Genomic DNA, 20180 nt, shown 5'->3' on the forward strand with positions numbered 1-20180 from the left:
ACTCATTTTTCAACCTCTCCACAAATACCTTGTTAACATTTACATTTTTAGCTGACGCTCTTATCCAGAGCAACTTACAGTAGTGAATACATACATTTCATTTTCATTTCATGCATTGTTTTTTTTTTTTTGTACTGGCCCCCTGTGGGAATCAAACCCACAACCCTAGCGTTGCACAGACCATGCTCTACCAACTGGGCCACAGGGAAGGCTAACAAACTATAGTTTTGGCAAGTCGGTTAAGACATCTACTTTGTGCATGACACAAGTATTTTTTCAAACAATTGTTTACAAACAGATTATTTCACTTATAATTCACTGTATCACAATCCCAGTGGGTCAGAAGTTTACATACACCAAGTTGACTGTGCTTTAAAACAGCTTGGAAAATTCCAGAAAATGATGTCATGACTGTAGAAGCTTCTGATAGGCTAATTGACATCATTTGAGTCAATTGGAGGTGTACCTGTGGATGTATTTCAAGGCCTACCTTCAAACTCAGTGCCTCTTTGCTTGACATCATGGGAAAATCAAAAGAAATCAGCCAAGACCTCAGAAAAAAATTGTAGACCTCCACAAGCCTGGTTCATCCTTGGGAGCAATTTCCAAACACCTGAAGGTACCACGTTCATCTGTACAAACAATAGTACGCAAGTATAAACACCATGGAACCACGCAGCCGCCGTACCGCTCAGGAAGGAGACGTGTTCTGTCTCCTAGAGATGAACGTACTTTGGTGCGAAAAGTGCAAATCAATCCCAGAACAACAGCAAAGGACCTTATGAAGATGCTGGATTGAACAGGTACAAAAGTATCTATAGCCACAGTAAAACATCCTATATTGACATAACCTGAAAGGCCGCTCAGCAAGGAAGAAGCCACTGCTCCAAAACCGCCATAAAAAAAGGCAGACTACGGTTTGCAACTGCACATGGGGACAAAAATCTTACTTTTTGGAGAAATGTCCTCTGGTCTGATGAAACAAAAATATAACTGTTTCGCCATAATGACCATCATTATGTTTGGAGGAAAAAGGAGGATGCTTGCAAGCCAAAGAACACCATCCCAAATGTGAATCACGGGGGTGGCAGCATCATGTTGTGGGGGTGCTTTGCTGCAGGAGGGACTGGTGCACTTCACAAGATAGATGGCATCATGAGGATGGAAAATTATGTGGATATATTGAAGCAACATCTCAAGACATCAGTCAGGAAGTTAAAGCTTGGTCGCAAATGGGTCTTCCAAATGGACAATGACCCCAAGCATACTTCCAAAGTTGTGGCAAAATGGCTTAATGACAACAAAGTCAAGGTATTGGAGTGGCCATCACAAAGCCCTGACCTCAATCCCATAGAAAATTTGTGGGTAGAACTGAAAAATCATTTTAGACAATGAAATTAAATGTTTGTGACTGATTGAATAGTAAATTAAACCTAAAATTATGTATTGCCACTTAGGGTGATGTTACATTCATAAGAACTCTGATTCAGCTGCCACCCTTAACACACAGAGAGAGGCACACACATATTACTGGCTTCTGATATAGATAGTTAAACCTGACTTCCACTTTCTCCTCTGGGGCCATGTCACCAATGATTGCGTCCACTGAAGCAGACTTGCCCATCAACCTAATAAACTCCTTAGCCAGATCCCTACACTCCCTCTTCACACATTGTGCTAAACATTATAGCGTTGGTTTTCTGCCTCTTCACCGCTTTCTCCTGCCCCTCACCTTTTTTATATCACAAAGATTATTTGAAAGGCCAGTTGAAAAGAATTGGCATAACAAAATTAACATTAAATAATATCAATCAAAGAGTAGGCAAAACTGTGTTAGTGAAAATGGCAATTGATATGAGCACTGTGTGGTAACAAAATGACTACTAATAACACACCCTCAGGTAGTTTCTGAGGGCTGAGGCTCACGTGTTTTCTGGCCCATCAGTATGCATCTTTATCTCCTCCGAACTGATGCTGTACATCATTTTTCCCCCGCGTAATTCCCAGAACCCTGATCACTTGAATGCCTTCAAAAGAGAAGTAAAAGTGTTTCAATCCACAGTAACTGTGCTGCTTTCTGACATATAGCCTACATTATTAGCCCATACTATTTGTATAAAGGAATATACGCTGACGCTCTGTACATTATCTAGAATAATGACGATGTGGTAGTGACTACGCGCCATATGTTTAAAGTATTCAAGGCCCTGCAACAGACTGGTGTCTTGTCCAGGGGGTGTACATGTACATCAAGCTGCCTCATGCAGGTAGTGCAATATACATGGGCCTACTGCACTCCTCTCTGCATCTTCTGCCAGCTGGATCATCTCCTGCTCTTCAAGGCTTATGTTCTCTGCAATTAAACACATTCCTTGGTCACCAGTAAACCAGGGTTTCATATTAATCCAGGTTTCGGAGATGTGTGAACATTTGTTCCAGCCAAGCAGTTACACATGACTAAGTTTGTCAGGTGTGTTAGTGGCAGTGATCAGCTAGAATTAAAATGCACCACCACACACACACACACACCTCCCCAACCCTCTCTCCACACACTCACCCTTTCTTTTCCCCGCTTTCACTTTGGTAATGAAAATTTGGGCAAGATTTATGACTACACTGGTGAGAAATTCCATATTTTAAATTTTTATATTTTATATTAGCACCATAGGATATCATTTCTTGAAAGCTCGATACCTGGTAGCACAAGTCTTGTAGTACAGCCCAGAATGGTTGGGTGAAGGTCCAGGAGAAGAATATATGGTAAGAATATATGTAGGCTTTATCTCTGCTTATTTTTGTTCCATATAGTTCTTTTTATTATTGTCGTAAATAGCGGGCGCTCCACACCACGTGTCTCGGGACAAGAGCTGTGTCTTGCTTTGCTCTCCGGAGCAGAGCACAGCTGAAAGGAGTGATAACTGGGGTGGGTTAGAGGTGGAGTTGAGGATCTCCAGTGTCTGTGATGCACACAGTTTAGTGCGACGCAGTCCCAGTGGCAAGCTCGAGACTGAGGAGACGCTGTCTATCCTTTTTAGTTTTGATGGTGAGTTTTGACCTGATAAAGTCATGCTAGGATATGTCAGGTATCCCATAAGAGCTTTTGTTTCAAACCCACTATGGTGTTTCAGGTACTAAGCTTATGGTAATATTGCAGCAGTATGTAGGAGGGAGATTCCGAAGTGTGAGAAGTATACAGGAGGGCATGGGACAAAGGAGTGTGTAGTTTTGGTGGAAAAAAGTGGTGTGTTTCTATTGTGGGGTTGCCCATGTTTCTTGGGATCAGAAATGTCCCGTGTGAGACAGGTTGAGGTTACCAGGGTTAGAGCCATGCAGAAAGTGTCATATGCTGAGGCAGATCTTACCACAGAGGTCCAGGACCTGAAAAACAATGTGCATTTCTCCCAGGGAGCACTTGATGTGATGAAAGCAGGACTGCAGCAAGATGGCAACTAACTGTAAGTCCACGAGAAATGACATCTATGTTAACAATGACAGGGAAACAGGGTTATCTAGAAGGCTAATCAAGGCAAAATAACATTGTTGTGGATGAAATCCCAGACTCTCCACATGAGACCTGGACAGAGTCTGATATTTTCTTGCTTTGTTCTTTTTTTTCTTCTCAATATTATGTTCTCTCTGATAAGCTACCCAGTAAAGGGATAAAGTTAGCCCATATGAATATTAGCCTTAGAAATAAGGTTAATGAAATCAATAACTGGCTTACATCAGATAATATTCATATATTGACTATCTCTGAGATTCACTTAGATAATTCCTTTGATAATAGAGTAGTAGCAATACAGGGATATAGAAAGGAATACTTGTGGGGGAGGTGTTGGTATATATATTCAGAGCCATATTCCTGTCAAGAGACGATCTCATGTCAAATGTTGTTGAAGTGCTGCGGTCGAAGGTTCACCTGCCTCATCTCAAGCCTATTCTTGTGGGGTGTTGCTATAGACCACCAAGTGCTAGCAGTCAGTATCTGGATAATATGTGTGAAATGCTTGATAGTGTATGTGATGTTAACGGAGAGGTCTATTTTCTTGGTGACCTGAATATAGACTGGTCTTGAGCGGACAGCTTGATGAAAACAAGGCTTCTTACTGTAACCAGTGCCTGTAATCTGGTTCAGGTTATTAATCAACCTACCAGGGTGTTTACAAACACTACAGGAAATATATCATCCACGTGTATTGATCACATTTTTACTAAAACTGTATCCACACCTATTGGACATAGTGACCATACTATACTGTCGTGGGCTATATCCAGAAACGCCAAAGTTCCAAAGGCTGGGCCTAAAACAATGTATAGGAGATTTCTAAGATGTAAAAAAGATTTGTTGGTCTGATGTGTGTAATGAGGAGCATCCAGACGCTGCACTTGATGCATTTATGACATTGTTTCTTCCAGCTATTGATAAGTATGCACCTATGAAGAAACTGACTGTTAGAACTGTTAATGCTCCGTGGATTGATGAGGAATTGAAAAACTGTGTGGTTGAGAGAGATGAAGTAAAATGAGTAGGCTAATAAGTCTGGCTGCACATCTGATTGGCAAACTAACTGTAAATTGAGAAATGATGTGACTAAGCTGAAACAAACAGAAGAAGAAACTGAATAGTACAACTAAGATAAATATTATAAAGTATGAAGGACAAAAAGCTTTAAAGTACTTTAAATGAAATAATGGACAGAAAGACTAATTCAACTCCATCTATCATTGAATCAGAAGGCTCATTCATCACAAAACCTTTTGATATTTCCAATTATTTTAATGACTATTTCATAGGCAAAGTGGGCAAACTCAGGCATGAAATGCATAAAAGACTTAATAATGAAAGGAAAGAGTTGTAATTTTTTATTCTGTCAAGTTAGTGTGAAAATGTATTGTTGTCCATCAATAATGAGAAACCACCTGGTATTGACAACTCAGATGGAAAGCTACTGAGGATGGTAGCGAACTATATTGCCACTCCTGTTTGTCATACAGTGCATTCGGAAAGTATTCAGTAACACAGTGGCCTCCATCATTCTTAAATGGATGAAGTTTGGAACCACCAAGACTCTTCTTAGAGCTGGCCGCCCAGCCTGACTGAGCAATCGGGGTAGAAGAGCCTTGGTCAGGGTTGTGACCAAGAACCCGATGGTCACTCTGAAAGTCCTCCAGAGTTCCTCTGTGGAGATGGGAGAACCTTCCAGAAGGACAACCATCTCTGTAGCACTCCACCAAACAAGCCTTTATGGTAGAGTGGCCAGACGGAAGTCACTCCTCAGTAAAAGGCACATGATAGCCCTCTTGGAGTTTGCCAAAAGGCACCTAAAGACTCTCAGACCATGAGAAACAAGACTATCTGGTCTGTAGAAACCAAGATTGAACTCTTTGTCCTGAATGCCAAGCGTCACATCTGGAGGAAATCTGGCACCATCCCTACGGTGAAGCATGGTGGTGGCAGCATCATGCTGTGGGGATGTTTTTTAGCAGCAGGGACTGGGAGACTAGTCAGGATCGAGGCAAAGATGAACGGAGCAAAGTACAGAGAGATCCTTAGTGAAAACCTGCTCCAGAGTGCTCAGGACCTCAGACTGGGGTGAAGATTCACATTCCAACAGAACAACAACCCTAAGAACACAGCCAAGACAACTTAAGAGTGGCTTCGGGACAAGTGTCTGAATGTCCTTGAGTGGCCCAGCCAAAGACCGGACTTGAACCCGATCGAACATCTCTGGAGAGACATGAAAATTGCTTTGCAGCGACGCTCCCCATCCAACCTGTCAGAGCTTGAGAGGATCTGCAGAGAAGAATGGGAGAAACTCCCCAAATACATTTACATTTACATTTACGTCATTTAGCAGACGCTCTTATCCAGAGCGACTTACAAATTGGTGCATTCACCTTATGATATCCAGTGGAACAACCACTTTACAATAGCACATCTATATTTTTTTTTTTGTGGGGGGGGGGTTAGAAGGATTATTATATCCTATCCCAGGTATTCCTTAAAGAGGTGGGGTTTCAGGTGTCTACGGAAGGTGGTGATTGACTCCGCTGTCCTGGTGTCGTGAGGGAGCTTGTTCCACCATTGGGGTGCCAGAACTGTGCTTCCGCAGCGGTAGGGGGGCCAGCAGGCCAGAGGTGGATGAACGCAGTGCCCTTGTTTGGGTGTAGGGCCTGATCAGAGCCTGAAGGTACGGAGGTGCCGTTCCCCTCACAGCTCCGTAGGCAAACACCATGGTCTTGTAGCAGATGCGAGCTTCAACTGGAAGCCAGTGGAGTGTGCGGAGGAGCGGGGTGACGTGAGAGAACTTGGGAAGGTTGAACACCAGACGGGCTGCGGCGTTCTGGATGAGTTGTAGGGGTTTAATGGCACAGGCAGGGAGCCCCGCCAACAGGGAGTTGCAGTAATCCAGACGGGAGATGACAAGTGCCTGGATTAGGACTTGCGCCGCTTCCTGTGTAAGGCAGGGTCGTACTCTGCGAATGTTGTATAGCATGAACCTACAGGATCGGGTCACTGCCATGATGTTAGCGGAGAACGACAGGGTGTTGTCCAGGGTCACGCCGAGGCTCTTAGCACTCTGGGAGGAGGACACAATGGAGTTGTCCACCGTGATGGCGAGATCATGGAAAGGGCAGTCCTTCCCCGGGAGGAAGAGCAGCTCCGTCTTGCCGAGGTTCAGCTTGAGGTGGTGATCCGTCATCAACACTGATATGTCTGCCAGACATGCAGAGATGCGATTCGCCACCTGGTTATCAGAAGGGAGAAAGGAGAAGATTAATTGTGTGTCGTCTGTGTAGCAATGATAGGAGAGAGCATGTGAGGATATGACAGAGCCAAGTGACTTGGTGTATAGCGAGAATAGGAGAGGGCCTAGAACTGAGCCCTGGGGGACACCAGTGGTGAGTGCACGTGGTGCGGAGACGGATTCTCGCCACGCCACCTGGTAGGAGCGACCTGTCAGGTAGGACGCAATCCAAGAGTGAGCCGCGCCGGAGATACCCAACTCGGAGAGGGTGGAGAGGAGGATCTGATGGTTCACAGTATCAAAGGCAGCAGATAGGTCTAGAAGGATGAGAGCAGAGGAGAGACAGTTAGCTTTAGCAGTGCGGAGAGCCTCCGTGACACAGAGAAGAGCAGTCTCAGTTGAATGACCAGCCTTGAAACCTGACTGATTTGGATCGAGAAGGTCATTCTGAGAGAGATAGCAGGAGAGCTGGCCAAGGACGACACATTCAAGAGTTTTGGAGAGAAAAGAAAGAAGGGATACTGGTCTGTAGTTGTTGACATCGGAGGGATCGAGAGTAGGTTTTTTGAGAAGGGGTGCAACTCTCGCTCTCTTGGAGACAGAAGGGACGTAGCCAGCGGTCAAGGATGAGTTGATGAGCGAGGTGAGGTAAGGGAGAAGGTCTCCGGAAATGGTCTGGAGAAGAGAGGAGGGGATAGGGTCAAGCGGGCAGGTTGTTGGGCGGCCGGCCGTCACAAGACGCAAGATTTCATCTGGAGAGAGAGGGGAGAAAGAGGTCAAAGCATAGGGTAGGGCAATGTGAGCAGGACCAGCGGTGTCGTTTGACTTAACAAACGAGGATCGGATGTCGTCAACCTTCTTTTCAAAATGGTTGACAAAGTCATCCGCAGAGAGAGAGGGGGGGGGGGGGGGGGGATTCAGGAGGGAGGAGAAGGTGGCAAAGAGCTTCCTAGGGTTAGAGGCAGATGCTTGGAAGTTAGAGTGGTAGAAAGTGGCTTTAGCAGCAGAAACAGAGGAGGAAAATGTAGAGAGGAGGGAGTGAAAAGATGCCAGGTCCGCAGGGAGGCTAGTTTTCCTCCATTTCCGCTCGGCTGCCCGGAGCCCTGTTCTGTGAGCTCGCAATGAGTCGTCAAGCCACGGAGCAGGAGGGGAGGACCGAGCCGGTCGGGAGGATAGGGGACATAGAGAGTCAAAGGATGTAGAAAGGGAGGAGAGGAGGGTTGAGGAGGCAGAATCAGGAGATTGGTTGGAGAAGGATTGAGCAGAGGGAAGAGATGATAGGATGGAAGAGGAGAGAGTAGCAGGAGAGAGAGAGCGAAGGTTGCGACGGCGCAATACCATCTGAGTAGGGGCAGAGTGAGTAGTGTTGGAGGAGAGCGAGAGGGAAAAGGATACAAGGTAGTGATCGGAGACTTGGAGGGGAGTTTCAGTGAGATTAGTAGAAGAACAGCATCTAGTGAAGATGAGGTCAAGCGTATTGCCTGCCTTGTGAGTAGGGGGGGACGGTGAGAGGGTGAGGTCAAAAGAGGAGAGGAGTGGAAAGAAGGAGGCAGAGAGAAATGAGTCAAAGGTAGACGTAGGGAGGTTAAAGTCACCCAGAACTGTGAGGGGTGAGCCATCCTCAGGAAAGGAACTTATCAGGGCGTCAAGCTCATTGATTAACTCTCCAAGGGAACCTGGAGGGCGATAAATGGTAAGGATGTTAAGCTTGAATAGACTAGTGATTGTGAGAGCATGGAATTCAAAGGAGGAGATAGACAGATGGGTCAGGGGAGAAAGAGAGAGTACAGGTGTGCCAAGCTTGTAGCGTCATACCCAAGAAGATTCAAGGATGTAATCGCTGCTTATGTAAATGTCATGTTTCCATTTTTTTTAAGCAATGCAAAAATGTCTAGAAACCTGTTTTTGCTTTGTCATTATAGGGTATTATGTTTAGATTGATGAGGGGGGAAAACTATTTAATCAATTTTAGAATAAGGCTGTAACGTAACAAAATGTGGAAAGGGTCAAGGGGTCTGAATAATTTCTGTATATGTACTGATGTGTGAGTAACTGTCAGTAATGTGTGTAACTGTCAGTAGGACCTTTTTTTTGTCCTATTGTTCTTATTTCAAATGTGTGTAGTTCAATCCTTGAGCTGTTCTTGTCTATTGATGTTCTGTATTATGTAATGTTTTGTGTGGACCCCAGGAAGAGTACCTGCCTCTTCAGCAACAGCTAATGGGGATCCTAATAAAATACCACAACAAAAAACAGTGAGGAAAGTAGAGGATGGCGAGCAACGGGTAAGGGAGCCTGAGAGGATCCCTGTGAGTATCGGGCCAGTACAGAGTAACCCAAACAGTTTGTGCTTTAGTACGGTTGACTTCTTGGCATTTATTGCTATGGTCATTACTGTACAGGTGGAAAGGAAATCCCAGAAGACTGATTTGGTGGTAGAAGCAGCAGAGACGTTTTGGGTGTTGAGATTTTAGTGCAGAAGAACTACAGGGGGATTTGAGAGAAGGGGTTCCAGCCTCCCAGGGTGACGGACTGGTGTGGGATGTTAGGGCCAAAGTAGTGTGAAGGGGTGGTGGATTTGTTGGGGATAGTGGTGTATATCTAGGGGTAGATAGTGGTGCAATTCATTTTTTTCCCAATTTTACTTTTTGTGAACAAATGTGCAATTCACACTCCGACCTGTGAAGGGCAGCAATATGCAACAAAGCGTATGGTCTGCCGGAAAACAACTATTTGCGGTACTTTTCCACTTCCTTTTTCTACGGCGCTTTTAGAAGAAAGTTGTGACTCGGCTTATTGGCCGAATTAAAGCTGCCGTTTGGTCGTCACAATCTCAAAGGTGAGATTCGAATAAGACATATAAAGATGTATGAACATGTCATGTTTACAATGATGTTTAGGGTAAACATAATGTGAGATGTACTCGAGTGGATGTTACTGCCACCGCCGTTAGCTTAGCAGATTACTATCTGCCACCTGGCTAACGAGCTAGCAAGCATGCCCATTAGCTTGCCATAGTGTCCATATGGAAACAGAACGTAGTTGTGCTCACTTGTTGATGTCCCCGATTAATATCCCCTTACTATATTTTGGTGTTGTGACATTTTTGGTTAGCTAAGTTAGCTAACTAGGTCGCCTGCTAATATAATGCTAGCTGGCTAACGTTAGCAAGCTTAGGCTAGGGTTTTGTAGATAACGACGTTAGCTATAACTTGGACATTGCATTCTCTGCATGATCATTACTTATGCAATATGCAAATAGTCTATCAATAGCAGTTTCTTAGCATTCCAATGGTTATGTGTCCTGGGTCCGTGATGACTAGGCCACTGCGCAAACTGAAATGCCTATCAAATGTTAGTGCATTGCTGAGTGAAAACAGTGCTATTCATTGACATTGTCTGAGACCCTGCGGCCTAGGTTACTAATCTGATCATCCACTTGCGTATGTACACCACATTTCTATCTAATATACATAGTATAAGGTAACTAGATATTGTTCATATCTGCGTTTTCATTTTAAATGTTTACAACATCTGCCCTAACCTCAGACCATGGCGAAGTTCCATGCCCCTGAGATCCAGGACAATCCCTCTGGATGGGGTCCCTGTGCTGTCCCTGAGAAGTTTAAGGACATGCCCTACCAGCCCTTTAGCAAAGGAGACCGCCTGGGAAAGGTTGGTCTTCCTCTGCTGCCTCTCACCTTTAATTATAAACAGCAGTTTGCCCAACTTCAAGAGGAGGAAATTAGGCTGACTGATTTACTTTTCTATCTATCTGTGCAGGTGGCTGATTGGACAGGAGCAACCTACCAGGACAAGAGATACACAAGTGGGTTAAATTGTATTTTAGGATTCACGATAATAACATCATATGGTGTAAACATAATCCAGAATATATTGCCTATTCTAAATGTCTATATTCAATATTGATTTTGAGGTATTTCAGACCATTGATGCCATCATTTGACATTTGGTTGTATGTTTTGACAGACAAGTATTCATCTCAGTTTGGGGGTGGTAGTCAGTATGCCTACTTCCATGAGGAGGACGAGACGAGCTTCCAGCTGGTGGACACTGCCAAGACGCAGAAGACTGCCTACCAGAGGAACCGCATGAGGTTTGCTCAGGTACAAGACTAACCTGCTCGACCACACACACCCAGTACCCCAAAAAGGCTTTTCTGTGTCACATTTTCTATAACAGGATGTTCTGTTTTTACAGAGGAATTTGCGCAGGGACAAGGACCGCAGGAACCTGACCCAGTTCAATATGCAGACCCTCCCGAAGAGTGCCAAGCAGAAGGAGAGGTGAGCTGCCTGCAGTTGTTTAGCCAATCCACTGCTAATGTGGCTTTCTAAAACACATGTTGTTCTGGTTTTCTCTATAACTCTGTCTTATCTCACGTGGTTCTGTCCAGGGATCGCATGCGCCTACAGAAAAAGTTCCAGAAGCAGTTTGGCGTTCGTCAGAAGTGGGACCAGAAATCCCAGGTATGGGAAGATCAACAATGCATGTGGATTGTTTTATCAGTGCCTCCACGGACATCTGAACCGTATTGTGATACTCCTCAGATAACATCTGATGTAGTCGTATGAAGTTTCTGGCAACAGTCTTCACAAACACCTGCTAACGCTACCATACGTGCCTGTCTCTCCTCCCTCCCCTTTCCCTTTCCCCCCTCATACCTTTCATTTCAAGGCCCAGTTGAAACCCCGGGACTCGTCGGTGGAGGTCCGGAGTGACTGGGAGGTGAAGGAGGAGATGGACTTCCCCAGGCTGATGAAGATGAGATACATGGAGGTGGAAGACCCCACTGACATGTGAGTGACTTATCAACACTGCATCTGTGCTCAATCCAGGGGAGAACGACTGCCCCCTCGCATTGAGTTCAAGTTGATGGACGACCGCGGTACTGCAGGCATTGTTTCCACAAAACAGGATCCCCCATTATAGTGAAAGGGGAAATGGTTCTCTTTGTGGTCAGTATTTGTGGATGTATATAAACACAATATTCAATTCAATTATGGCTTCTATTTCAGCAGATGTATGTCCTTGAACAAATTACTTTAAAATCACAGACAAAGTTATAAGAATAATCTAGTTGCTAATGGCAGCATGCAGTACCTCTTTCGGCCTTCAACTTGAGTTACTCTATGAGAGGGAGCAGCATTGAGCTCGCTTTCAACGTCACTTCATAGAGTAGGTTTCCAACAACTCCTCTGTGTGAAAGGATGGTGACATGCTGAAATGACACTTCCTTATCATGAAATGCGCCACTGAGTATTCTCATAGGAAACAATGGGGTGATGTCATCGATGGCTTTGTCCATATTTTTTACAGTGTCTCAATCACACAGTTCAGAACAAACCCCACAGTCTGAATAGCATGATGTTCAAGCTGCTTTTCACCTGCATTGAGTCTAGTCTGTTTTTTTTCCCTTTTTGTTTCTACTGGAAGACAATATTATATCCACATGAAGTCAATTGATTTTCTTTCTCCCTCAGTGAGTGCTGTGGTGCGTTGGAGTACTACGACAAGGCCTTCGACCGCGTCACCACTCGCAACGAGAAGCCTCTCAAGAGCATCAAGAGGATCTTTCACACAGTCACCACCACCGACGACCCGGTTATCCGCAAGGTACACCCTCTCAATTCCACACTTGTACAGCACTGTGCCAGGTACAATAAGCCAGAGCAACATATTATTGATTCAGTCCTGCTCTGATGTAAATCCTTCCCTATACCCTCCTCTCTGCAGTTGGCTAAGACCCAGGGCAATGTGTTTGCCACTGATGCCATCCTGGCCACCCTGATGTGCTGCACGCGCTCAGTCAACTCCTGGGACATCATTGTGCAGAGAGTGGGCAACAAGCTCTTCTTCGACAAGAGAGACAACTCTGACTTTGGTGAGGCTATCTCAAGTTAATCTATTCAGCTGTTGGTCCATCTATGACTGGTCAAGGAAGTCTTGTTTACTAGTGAATCAGTAGTTATACTTTTTATCAAACTCTCTAATATTTAAGTCTTCTTGTCATAATGCCAATGTTTAGGGGTGCGTTCGGTTTTTGTGCAATCGGCTCATCTATCCATCTGTAACTGTACGTGTCAGATCTGTTGACGGTGAGTGAGACTGCCAACGAGCCACCACAGGATGAGGGCAACTCCTTCAACTCGCCCCGTAACCTGGCCATGGAGGCTACCTACATCAACCATAACTTCAGCCAGCAGTGTCTGCGCATGGTAAGACCACTACAATTATACACCAATGGACATGTCTAGTGACATTCCTTCAATGTGAGTGTGATGTGGGAAAAGTCCAACCATTTCTGCCATTGTAAAGAATACATTTGAATTGGATGTTAATTCTTTCAGTTCTAATAGGATGCCGTGTCTTTGTTTCCCCTCAGGGCGGGGAGAGGCACAAGTTCCCTAACCCCAACCCATTTGTAGAGGAGGACATAGACAAGAGTGAGGTGGCCTCTGTTGCCTACAGGTGGGTACTGACCCCTGCTGCTCTCTCATGCTGCTCTCTCTCTACTGCTCTCTCTCTACTGCTCTCTCTCTACTGCTCTCTCTCTACTGCTCTCTCTCTACTGCTCTCTCTCTACTGCAGACCATCTAATCAGTCAGACCATCTAATCACAGTTAGTTAATTTACATCTGTAAGTCGTCTTTTTTTACAGTTTTTTGGTACTCGTGTTTTTAAATGGATCCATGTGATGTGTCCTGCTGGACTCTGGGTTAGTGTTGAGGGCTGTAGCTGTGTAGACCTGTAAACTCACCTGTTTCTGTGTCAGGTACCGCCGCTGGAAGCTGGGGGAGGACATTGACCTGATTGTACGCTGTGAGCACGATGGAGTGATGACCGGGGCCAATGGAGAGGTGTCCTTCATCAACGTCAAGACCCTCAACGAGTGGGACTCCCGGGTAAGAGGAGGAACGAGTGATGACAGAAAAGACAGTAATAGATATTTGATACGATCTCTGGGGATGAAATGCTTAATGTTGTTGAATGTTTTGTTCTTGTCTTAAGCACTGTAATGGAGTGGACTGGCGTCAGAAGCTGGACTCTCAGAGAGGAGCTGTTCTGGCCACCGAGCTGAAGAACAACAGCTACAAACTGGCCCGCTGGACCTGCTGTGCCATGCTGGCTGGCTCAGAGTACCTCAAGCTAGGGTCAGTGCGACTATATACTGTTCACAGCAACCATTTTTCCCCCTTCAAATTGTCCATAAATTCACTTGGTTGTGAGCTGAATAACTTGGTACATCCTCTGTTATAAAACAATTCAACCGTCCTCCATCAGTTAAATCCCCTGCCTTCCTGTCTCCAGGTACGTGTCTCGTTATCACGCGAAGGACTCTGCGCGCCACGTGGTCCTGGGAACCCAGCAGTTCCAGCCCACTGAGTTTGCCAGCCAGATCAACTTGAGCATGGAGAATGCCTGGGGCATCCTCCGCTGCGTCATCGACATCTGCCGCAAACTGGAGGAGGGAAAGTACCTCATCCTCAAGGACCCCAACAAGGTGAGCCTGCTGACCATTGAGCCTCTGTGACCGCTGACCATGGAGCAGAGCATGCACTTGACTGTTTCTGTAGAGCGCTGCCAATGACTTGAAAGACTAGTACTTGTCTCTGCAACTTGTAGTAGTTGATTTCCCCCATTGTCTGACGGTGTCTGCACACAGAGCTCTAGAAATGTTAGTGTTCCTTACAGAGAGTCAATATCATCATTGTTGGTTTGTGTGCTTTTGCCAACAGCAAGTGATCCGCGTGTATAGCTTGCCTGACGGGACCTTCAGCTCAGATGAAGATGAGGAAGATGATGATGATGAAGAGGACGAGGAGGAGGAGGAGGAAGGTGAGGACTGCCACCATTGCACTATGCGGTACCTGTACTATGTTCACAGGGAATTTGGAAAGTATTCAGACCACTTCACTTTTTCCACATTTTGTTACGTTACAGCCTTATTCTAAAATTAATTAAATAACTGTTTTCCCTTCATCAATCTACACACAATACCCCGTAATAACAAATCGAAATCAGGTTTTTAGAATTATTTGCACACAAAAAAAGCTCTATCTTTTTAAGTATTCAGAACCTTTGGTATGAGACTCGAAATTGAGCTCAGGTGCATTCTGTTTCCATTGAAAACAAAATGTATAACAATAACAAATAATTAAAGAGCAGCAGTAAATAACAATAGCGGGGCTATATACAGGGAGTACCGGTATAGAGACAATGTGCGGGGGCACCGGTTTTGAGGTAATATATACATGTAGGTAGAGTTATTACAGTGACTATGCATAGATAGTAACAGAGAGTAGTGGCAGTGTAGAAGGATGGGGCAGCAATGCAAGTAGTCTGGGTAGCCATTTGATTAGGTGTTCAGGAGTCTTATGGCTTGGGGGTAGAAGCTGTTTAGAAGCCTCTTGGCCCTAGACTTGGTGCTCCGGTAACGCTTGCCGTGCGGTAGCAGAGAGAACCGTCTATAACTAGGGTGGCTGGAATCTTTGACAATTATTTTTAGGGCCTTCCTCTGACACCGCCTGGTATAGAGGTCCTGGATGGCAAGAAGCTTGACCCCAGTGATGTACTGTGCTGTACGCACTACTCTCTGTAGTGCCTTGCGGTCGGAGGCCGAGCAGTTGCCATACCAGGCAGTGATGCAACCCATGCCACATCTTTTCAGTCTCCTGAGGGGGAATAGGTTTTGTCGTGCCCGCTTCACGACTGTCTTGGTGTGCTTGGACCGTGTTAGTTTGTTGGTGATGTGGACACCAAGGAACTTGAAGCTCTCAACCTGCTCCACTACAGCCCCGTCGATGAGAATGGGGGCATGCTCAGTCCTCCTTTTCCTGTAGTCCACAATCATCTCATTTGTCTTGATCACGTAGACATTTTTTAAAACATTTTAGTCATTTTAGCAGACGTTCTTATCCAGAGCGACTTACAGTAGAGTGCATACATTTTTATTACATTTTTACATACTTGCCCCCCGTGGGAATCGAACCCACAACCCTGGCGTTGCAAGCGCCTTGCTCTACCAACTGAGCTTCAGTGGGACGAGAAGTTATTGTCCTTGCACCACACGGTCAGGTCTCTGACCTCCCTATAGTCTCTCATCATTGACGGTGATCAGGCCTACCACTGTTGTGTCATCGGCAAACTTAATTATGGTGTTGGAGTTGTGCCTGGCCGTGCAGTCATGAGTGAACAGGGAGTACAGGAGGGGACTGAGCACGCACCCCTGAGGAGCCCCCGTGTTGAGGATCAGTGTGGCGGATGTGTTGTTACCTACCCTTACCACCTGTGGGCGGCCAGTCAGGAAGTCCAGGATCCAGTTGCAGAGTGAGATGTTTAGTCCCAGGGTCCTTAGCTTATTAATGAGCTTTGAGGGTACTATGGTGCTGGATGCTGAGCTGTAGTCAATGAATAGCATTCTCACATAGGTGTTCCTTTTGTCCAGGTGTGAAAGGACAGTGGAGTGCAATAGAGTTTGCATCATCTGTGGATCTGTTGGGGCGGTATGCATGTTGGAGTGGGTCTAGGGTTTCTGGGATAATGGTGTTGATGTGAGCCATGACCAGCCTTTTAATGCATTTCATGGCTACAGACGTGAGTGTTACGGGTCAGTAGTCATTTAGGCAGGTTACCTTAGTGTCCATGAGCACATGGACTATGGTGGTCTGCTTGAAACATGTTGGTATTACAGACTCAGACAGGGAGAGGTTGAAAATGTCAGTGAAGACACTTGCCAGTTGGTCAGTGCATGCTCGGAGTACACGCTCTGGTAATCCGTCTGGCCTTGTGAATGTTGACCTGTTTAAAGGTCTTACATCAGCTGCGGAGCGTATGATCACACAGTTGTCCGGAACAGCTGATGCTCACATGCATGTTTCAGTGTTACTTGCCTCAAAGCGAGCATAGAAGTTATTTAGCTCATCTGGTAGGCTCGGGTCATCATCCTTCAGATGTTTCTACAACTTGATTGGAGTGCACCTGTGGTAAATTCAATTGATTGGACATGATTAGGAAAGGCACACGCATGTCTATATAGGGTCCCATAGTTGACAGCGCATGTCAGAGCAAAAACCAAGCCATTAGGTCGAAGGAATTGTCCATAGACCTCCGAGACAGGATTGTGTCGAGGCACAGATCTGGGATACCAAAACGTTTCTGCAGCATTGAAGTTCCGCAAGAATACAGTGGCCTCCATTCTTAAATGGAAGACATTTGAAACCACCAAGACTCTTCCTAGAGCTGGCCGCCCGGCCAAACTGAGCCTTGATCAGGGAGGTGACCATGAACCCGATGGTCACTCTGACAGAGCTCTGGAGTTCCTCTGTGGAGATGGAAGAACCTTCCAGAAACACAACCATCTCCACAGAACTTGTGGTGGTTCATTTCTTTACTATCAAATGAGGAGGGACAAACTTATCACACAAGTCAGAGTTATACTTAAACTAAATCTTTAATAGTGAGAGCTTTGCAATAGCAATGGCTGGTCGACAAATCATCATTTGATGATCCGTTGAGGGCGCCGATACAAAAGTACAAAGGTCTTTTATAGTCAAGATACACCCCTTTCAACCTACATGACGAACAACAGATATATAGAGTGGGTCACAAGGTTAAGATTTGTATGAAAGATACCTATAATACATAGCAGACACTATCTGCTGTGTCAACAGTTTTCATTGTATAGACCGGTGTCTGGTCCTGCTACTCCAAACTGGAACCATCTCACCCTGGTACGGTATAGCACAAACATTACCTCATGCTCTGGAATGCTCTTTAGGTTTTATCACCCTAAAGACATTGGGAGATAACACTGACAGGAGATTTACAGAGGCCCATCCTCAGTAGAACACACACACAATAGTTAAGAATACTCTATTCTGTCGAATAAAACAACCATTTGATGCAATAAAAGTATTTTAACATAATCTTGCAATTTTTCCTCACACACTCCACCAATCAGGCCTTTATGGCCAGAAGGAAGGCACTCCTCAGTAAAAAGGTGCATGACAGCCCACTTGGAGTTTGCCAAAAGGCACCTAAAGACTCTGACCATACGAAACAAGATTCTCTGGTCTGATTGAACTATTTAGCCTGAAATCCAAGCATCATGTCTGGAGGAAACCAGGCACTGCTCATCAACTGGCCAGTACCATCCCTACAGTGAAGCATGGTGGTAGCAGCATCATGCTGTGGGGATGTTTTTCAGGGCAGGGACTGGGAGACTAGTCAGGATCGAGGGAAAGATGAACAGAGCAAACAAGTACAGAACCTGCTCCAGAGCGCTCAGGACCTCAGACTGGGAAAAAGGTTCACCTTCCAACAGGAAGGTCTAGAGACCTGAAAATAGCTCTGTAGTGACGCTCCTTATCCAACCTGACAGAGCTTGAGAGGATCTGCAGAGAAATGGGAGAAACTCCCCAAATGCAGGTGTGCCAAGCTTGTAGCAATATACCCAAGAAGACTCGAGGCTGTAATCGCTGCCAAAGGTGCTTCAACAAAGTACTGAGTAAAGGTTCAGAATACTTATGTACATGTGAAATCCCAGTTTTGTATTTTTTATAAATTTGCAAAAATGCCTAAACCTGTTTTTGCTTTGTCATTGTGGGGTATTGTGTGTAGATTGAGGGGGGGAAACGATGTTACTGCCTTATTCTAAAATGGATTACAATGTGGAACAGTGAAGGGGTCTGAATACTTTCCAAAAGCACTGTATATATTACAATGTGTGGCCAGTGGTCTCTGAACATTTTAAATGATTTATGTGATTGTATTCTGTCTAATGGTTTGTAAGTAATGTGATTAATAGTTGAGTTTTTGTACAATACATTTTGCATGTTCTGAATGACTTATGTTTACTGATTTTTAAAGTCCTTTTCTCTCCCCCTTATTTCTCTCTCCTCCCTGTCCTCCTTTTCTAGATGAACAAGAACCCTAAGGTGTGGCAATTGCACTAGTGACCAGGTGGCCTGCATCACACAGAAAATACTCCCTCATTACATTCAAATAAAGATCTGAGAAACTGTCTCTTGTTTCCATTTATTTTGTATTTTCTCCTACTAAAAGGAGAGATCATTATTTTCTTACTGAAAAATAATCACTAAGCAGGCATGAGTCATCAAAATGAGTCATGATGAGGATTCCTATTCTGCTCATCTGTGAAGTGTATATATTGTTGATAGCATTTGAGTATTCTGGTATATTTAGATACTTGACCTTTCTGTATAAAGGTTGAGTGAATGGTTACTGGGTAGTTGGTGGGCAGAGCTACATAAATCTGACTGCTGATCTATGTCCCAGATTACTTCTGAAGGGGGTTAAACCAAGGTCTCATACCTTTTTAAAGGGTTAATCAATTGTGTTGCAATAAACTGTAAGGAGACCTCTCTGTGTGTGTGTGTTAACACCTGTTTTGAGTGTTGTGCCCTTCAGACACTATCAGAAGGTGGAAACTGCCTAAGCTCAGACTCTTGTCTGGGCCCCACTGTGGCTGAGGTTCTGAGAACACAAGGCTGCCAGAAGATGCTTTGACTCGTTCACCTTGTTATGACCCTATACTTATGATGAAAGGTCAAGTTTTGGTCAAACCCACTTCTGAGCTTTTAATTGCTGACAAGATGGTTGCTGCTGTCAGGGGGAGGTTAGATTTATTAAAATGTTGCAGGGAAAGTCACGCAAGGAGGACTGGGGAGGCTATATGAGTTACAGGATGTCTTAGATATTTTGCAGAACCTGGGGAGAGCTATCATGTACTGTATTCTGTACCAACTTCTGCCTACAATTGTATTACTAAAGGAGAATTTTAAATGTTTCCTTTCTACTACCAATATACAGTTGAAGTCGTAAGTTTACATATGCATCTGAGCTCTTCGAGTGTGCGGCTTTCCTTTATTTTCTGGAAGTTTACATATACCTTAGCCAAATACATTTAAACTCAGTTTTTCACAATTCCTGACATTTAATCCTGTTAAAAAAAGTCCATGTCTTAGGTCAGTTCGGATCACCACTTTATTTTAAGAATGTGAAATGTCAGAATAATAGTAGAGAGAATTATTTATTTCAGCTTTTATTTTTTCATCACATTCCCAGTGGGTCAGAAGTTTACATACACTCAATTCGTATTTGGTAGCATTGCCTTTAAATTGTTTAACTTGGGTCAAACGTTTCAGGTAGCCTTCCACAAGCTTCCCACAATAAGTTGGGTGAATTTTGTCCCATTCCTCCTGACAGAGCTGGCGTAACTGAGTCAGGTTTGTAGGCATCCTTGCTCACACACGCTTTTTCAGTTCTGCCCACAAATGTTCTATGGGATTGAGGTCAGAGCTTTGTGATGGACATTCCAATACCTTGACTTTGTTGTCCTTAAGCCAATTCGCCACAAGTTTGGAAGTATGCTTGGGGTCATTGTCC

The 20180-nt window shown here is 44.7% G+C and overlaps 1 protein-coding gene across 1 annotated transcript; it reads left to right on the forward strand.

Moving 5' to 3' along the window:
- The first annotated feature begins 9452 nt into the window (after positions 1-9452).
- On the forward strand, positions 9453-18797 carry LOC106601562 (eukaryotic translation initiation factor 3 subunit D). Its single transcript, XM_045715263.2, has 16 exons — positions 9453-9588; positions 10299-10424; positions 10533-10578; positions 10740-10876; positions 10971-11056; positions 11167-11239; positions 11454-11569; positions 12254-12386; positions 12507-12654; positions 12858-12988; positions 13156-13241; positions 13546-13675; positions 13782-13924; positions 14082-14274; positions 14510-14609; positions 18692-18797. Exons 2-16 carry the CDS (start codon positions 10302-10304, stop codon positions 18706-18708), a joined length of 1662 nt encoding a protein of 553 aa, XP_045571219.1. The 5' UTR covers positions 9453-9588; positions 10299-10301; the 3' UTR covers positions 18709-18797.
- The last annotated feature ends 1383 nt before the right edge of the window (positions 18798-20180 follow it).

This window comes from Salmo salar, chromosome 03 (assembly GCF_965601325.2).
Source record: "Salmo salar chromosome 03, fSalSal1, whole genome shotgun sequence".
In the NCBI taxonomy this organism is placed as follows: domain Eukaryota; kingdom Metazoa; phylum Chordata; class Actinopteri; order Salmoniformes; family Salmonidae; genus Salmo; species Salmo salar.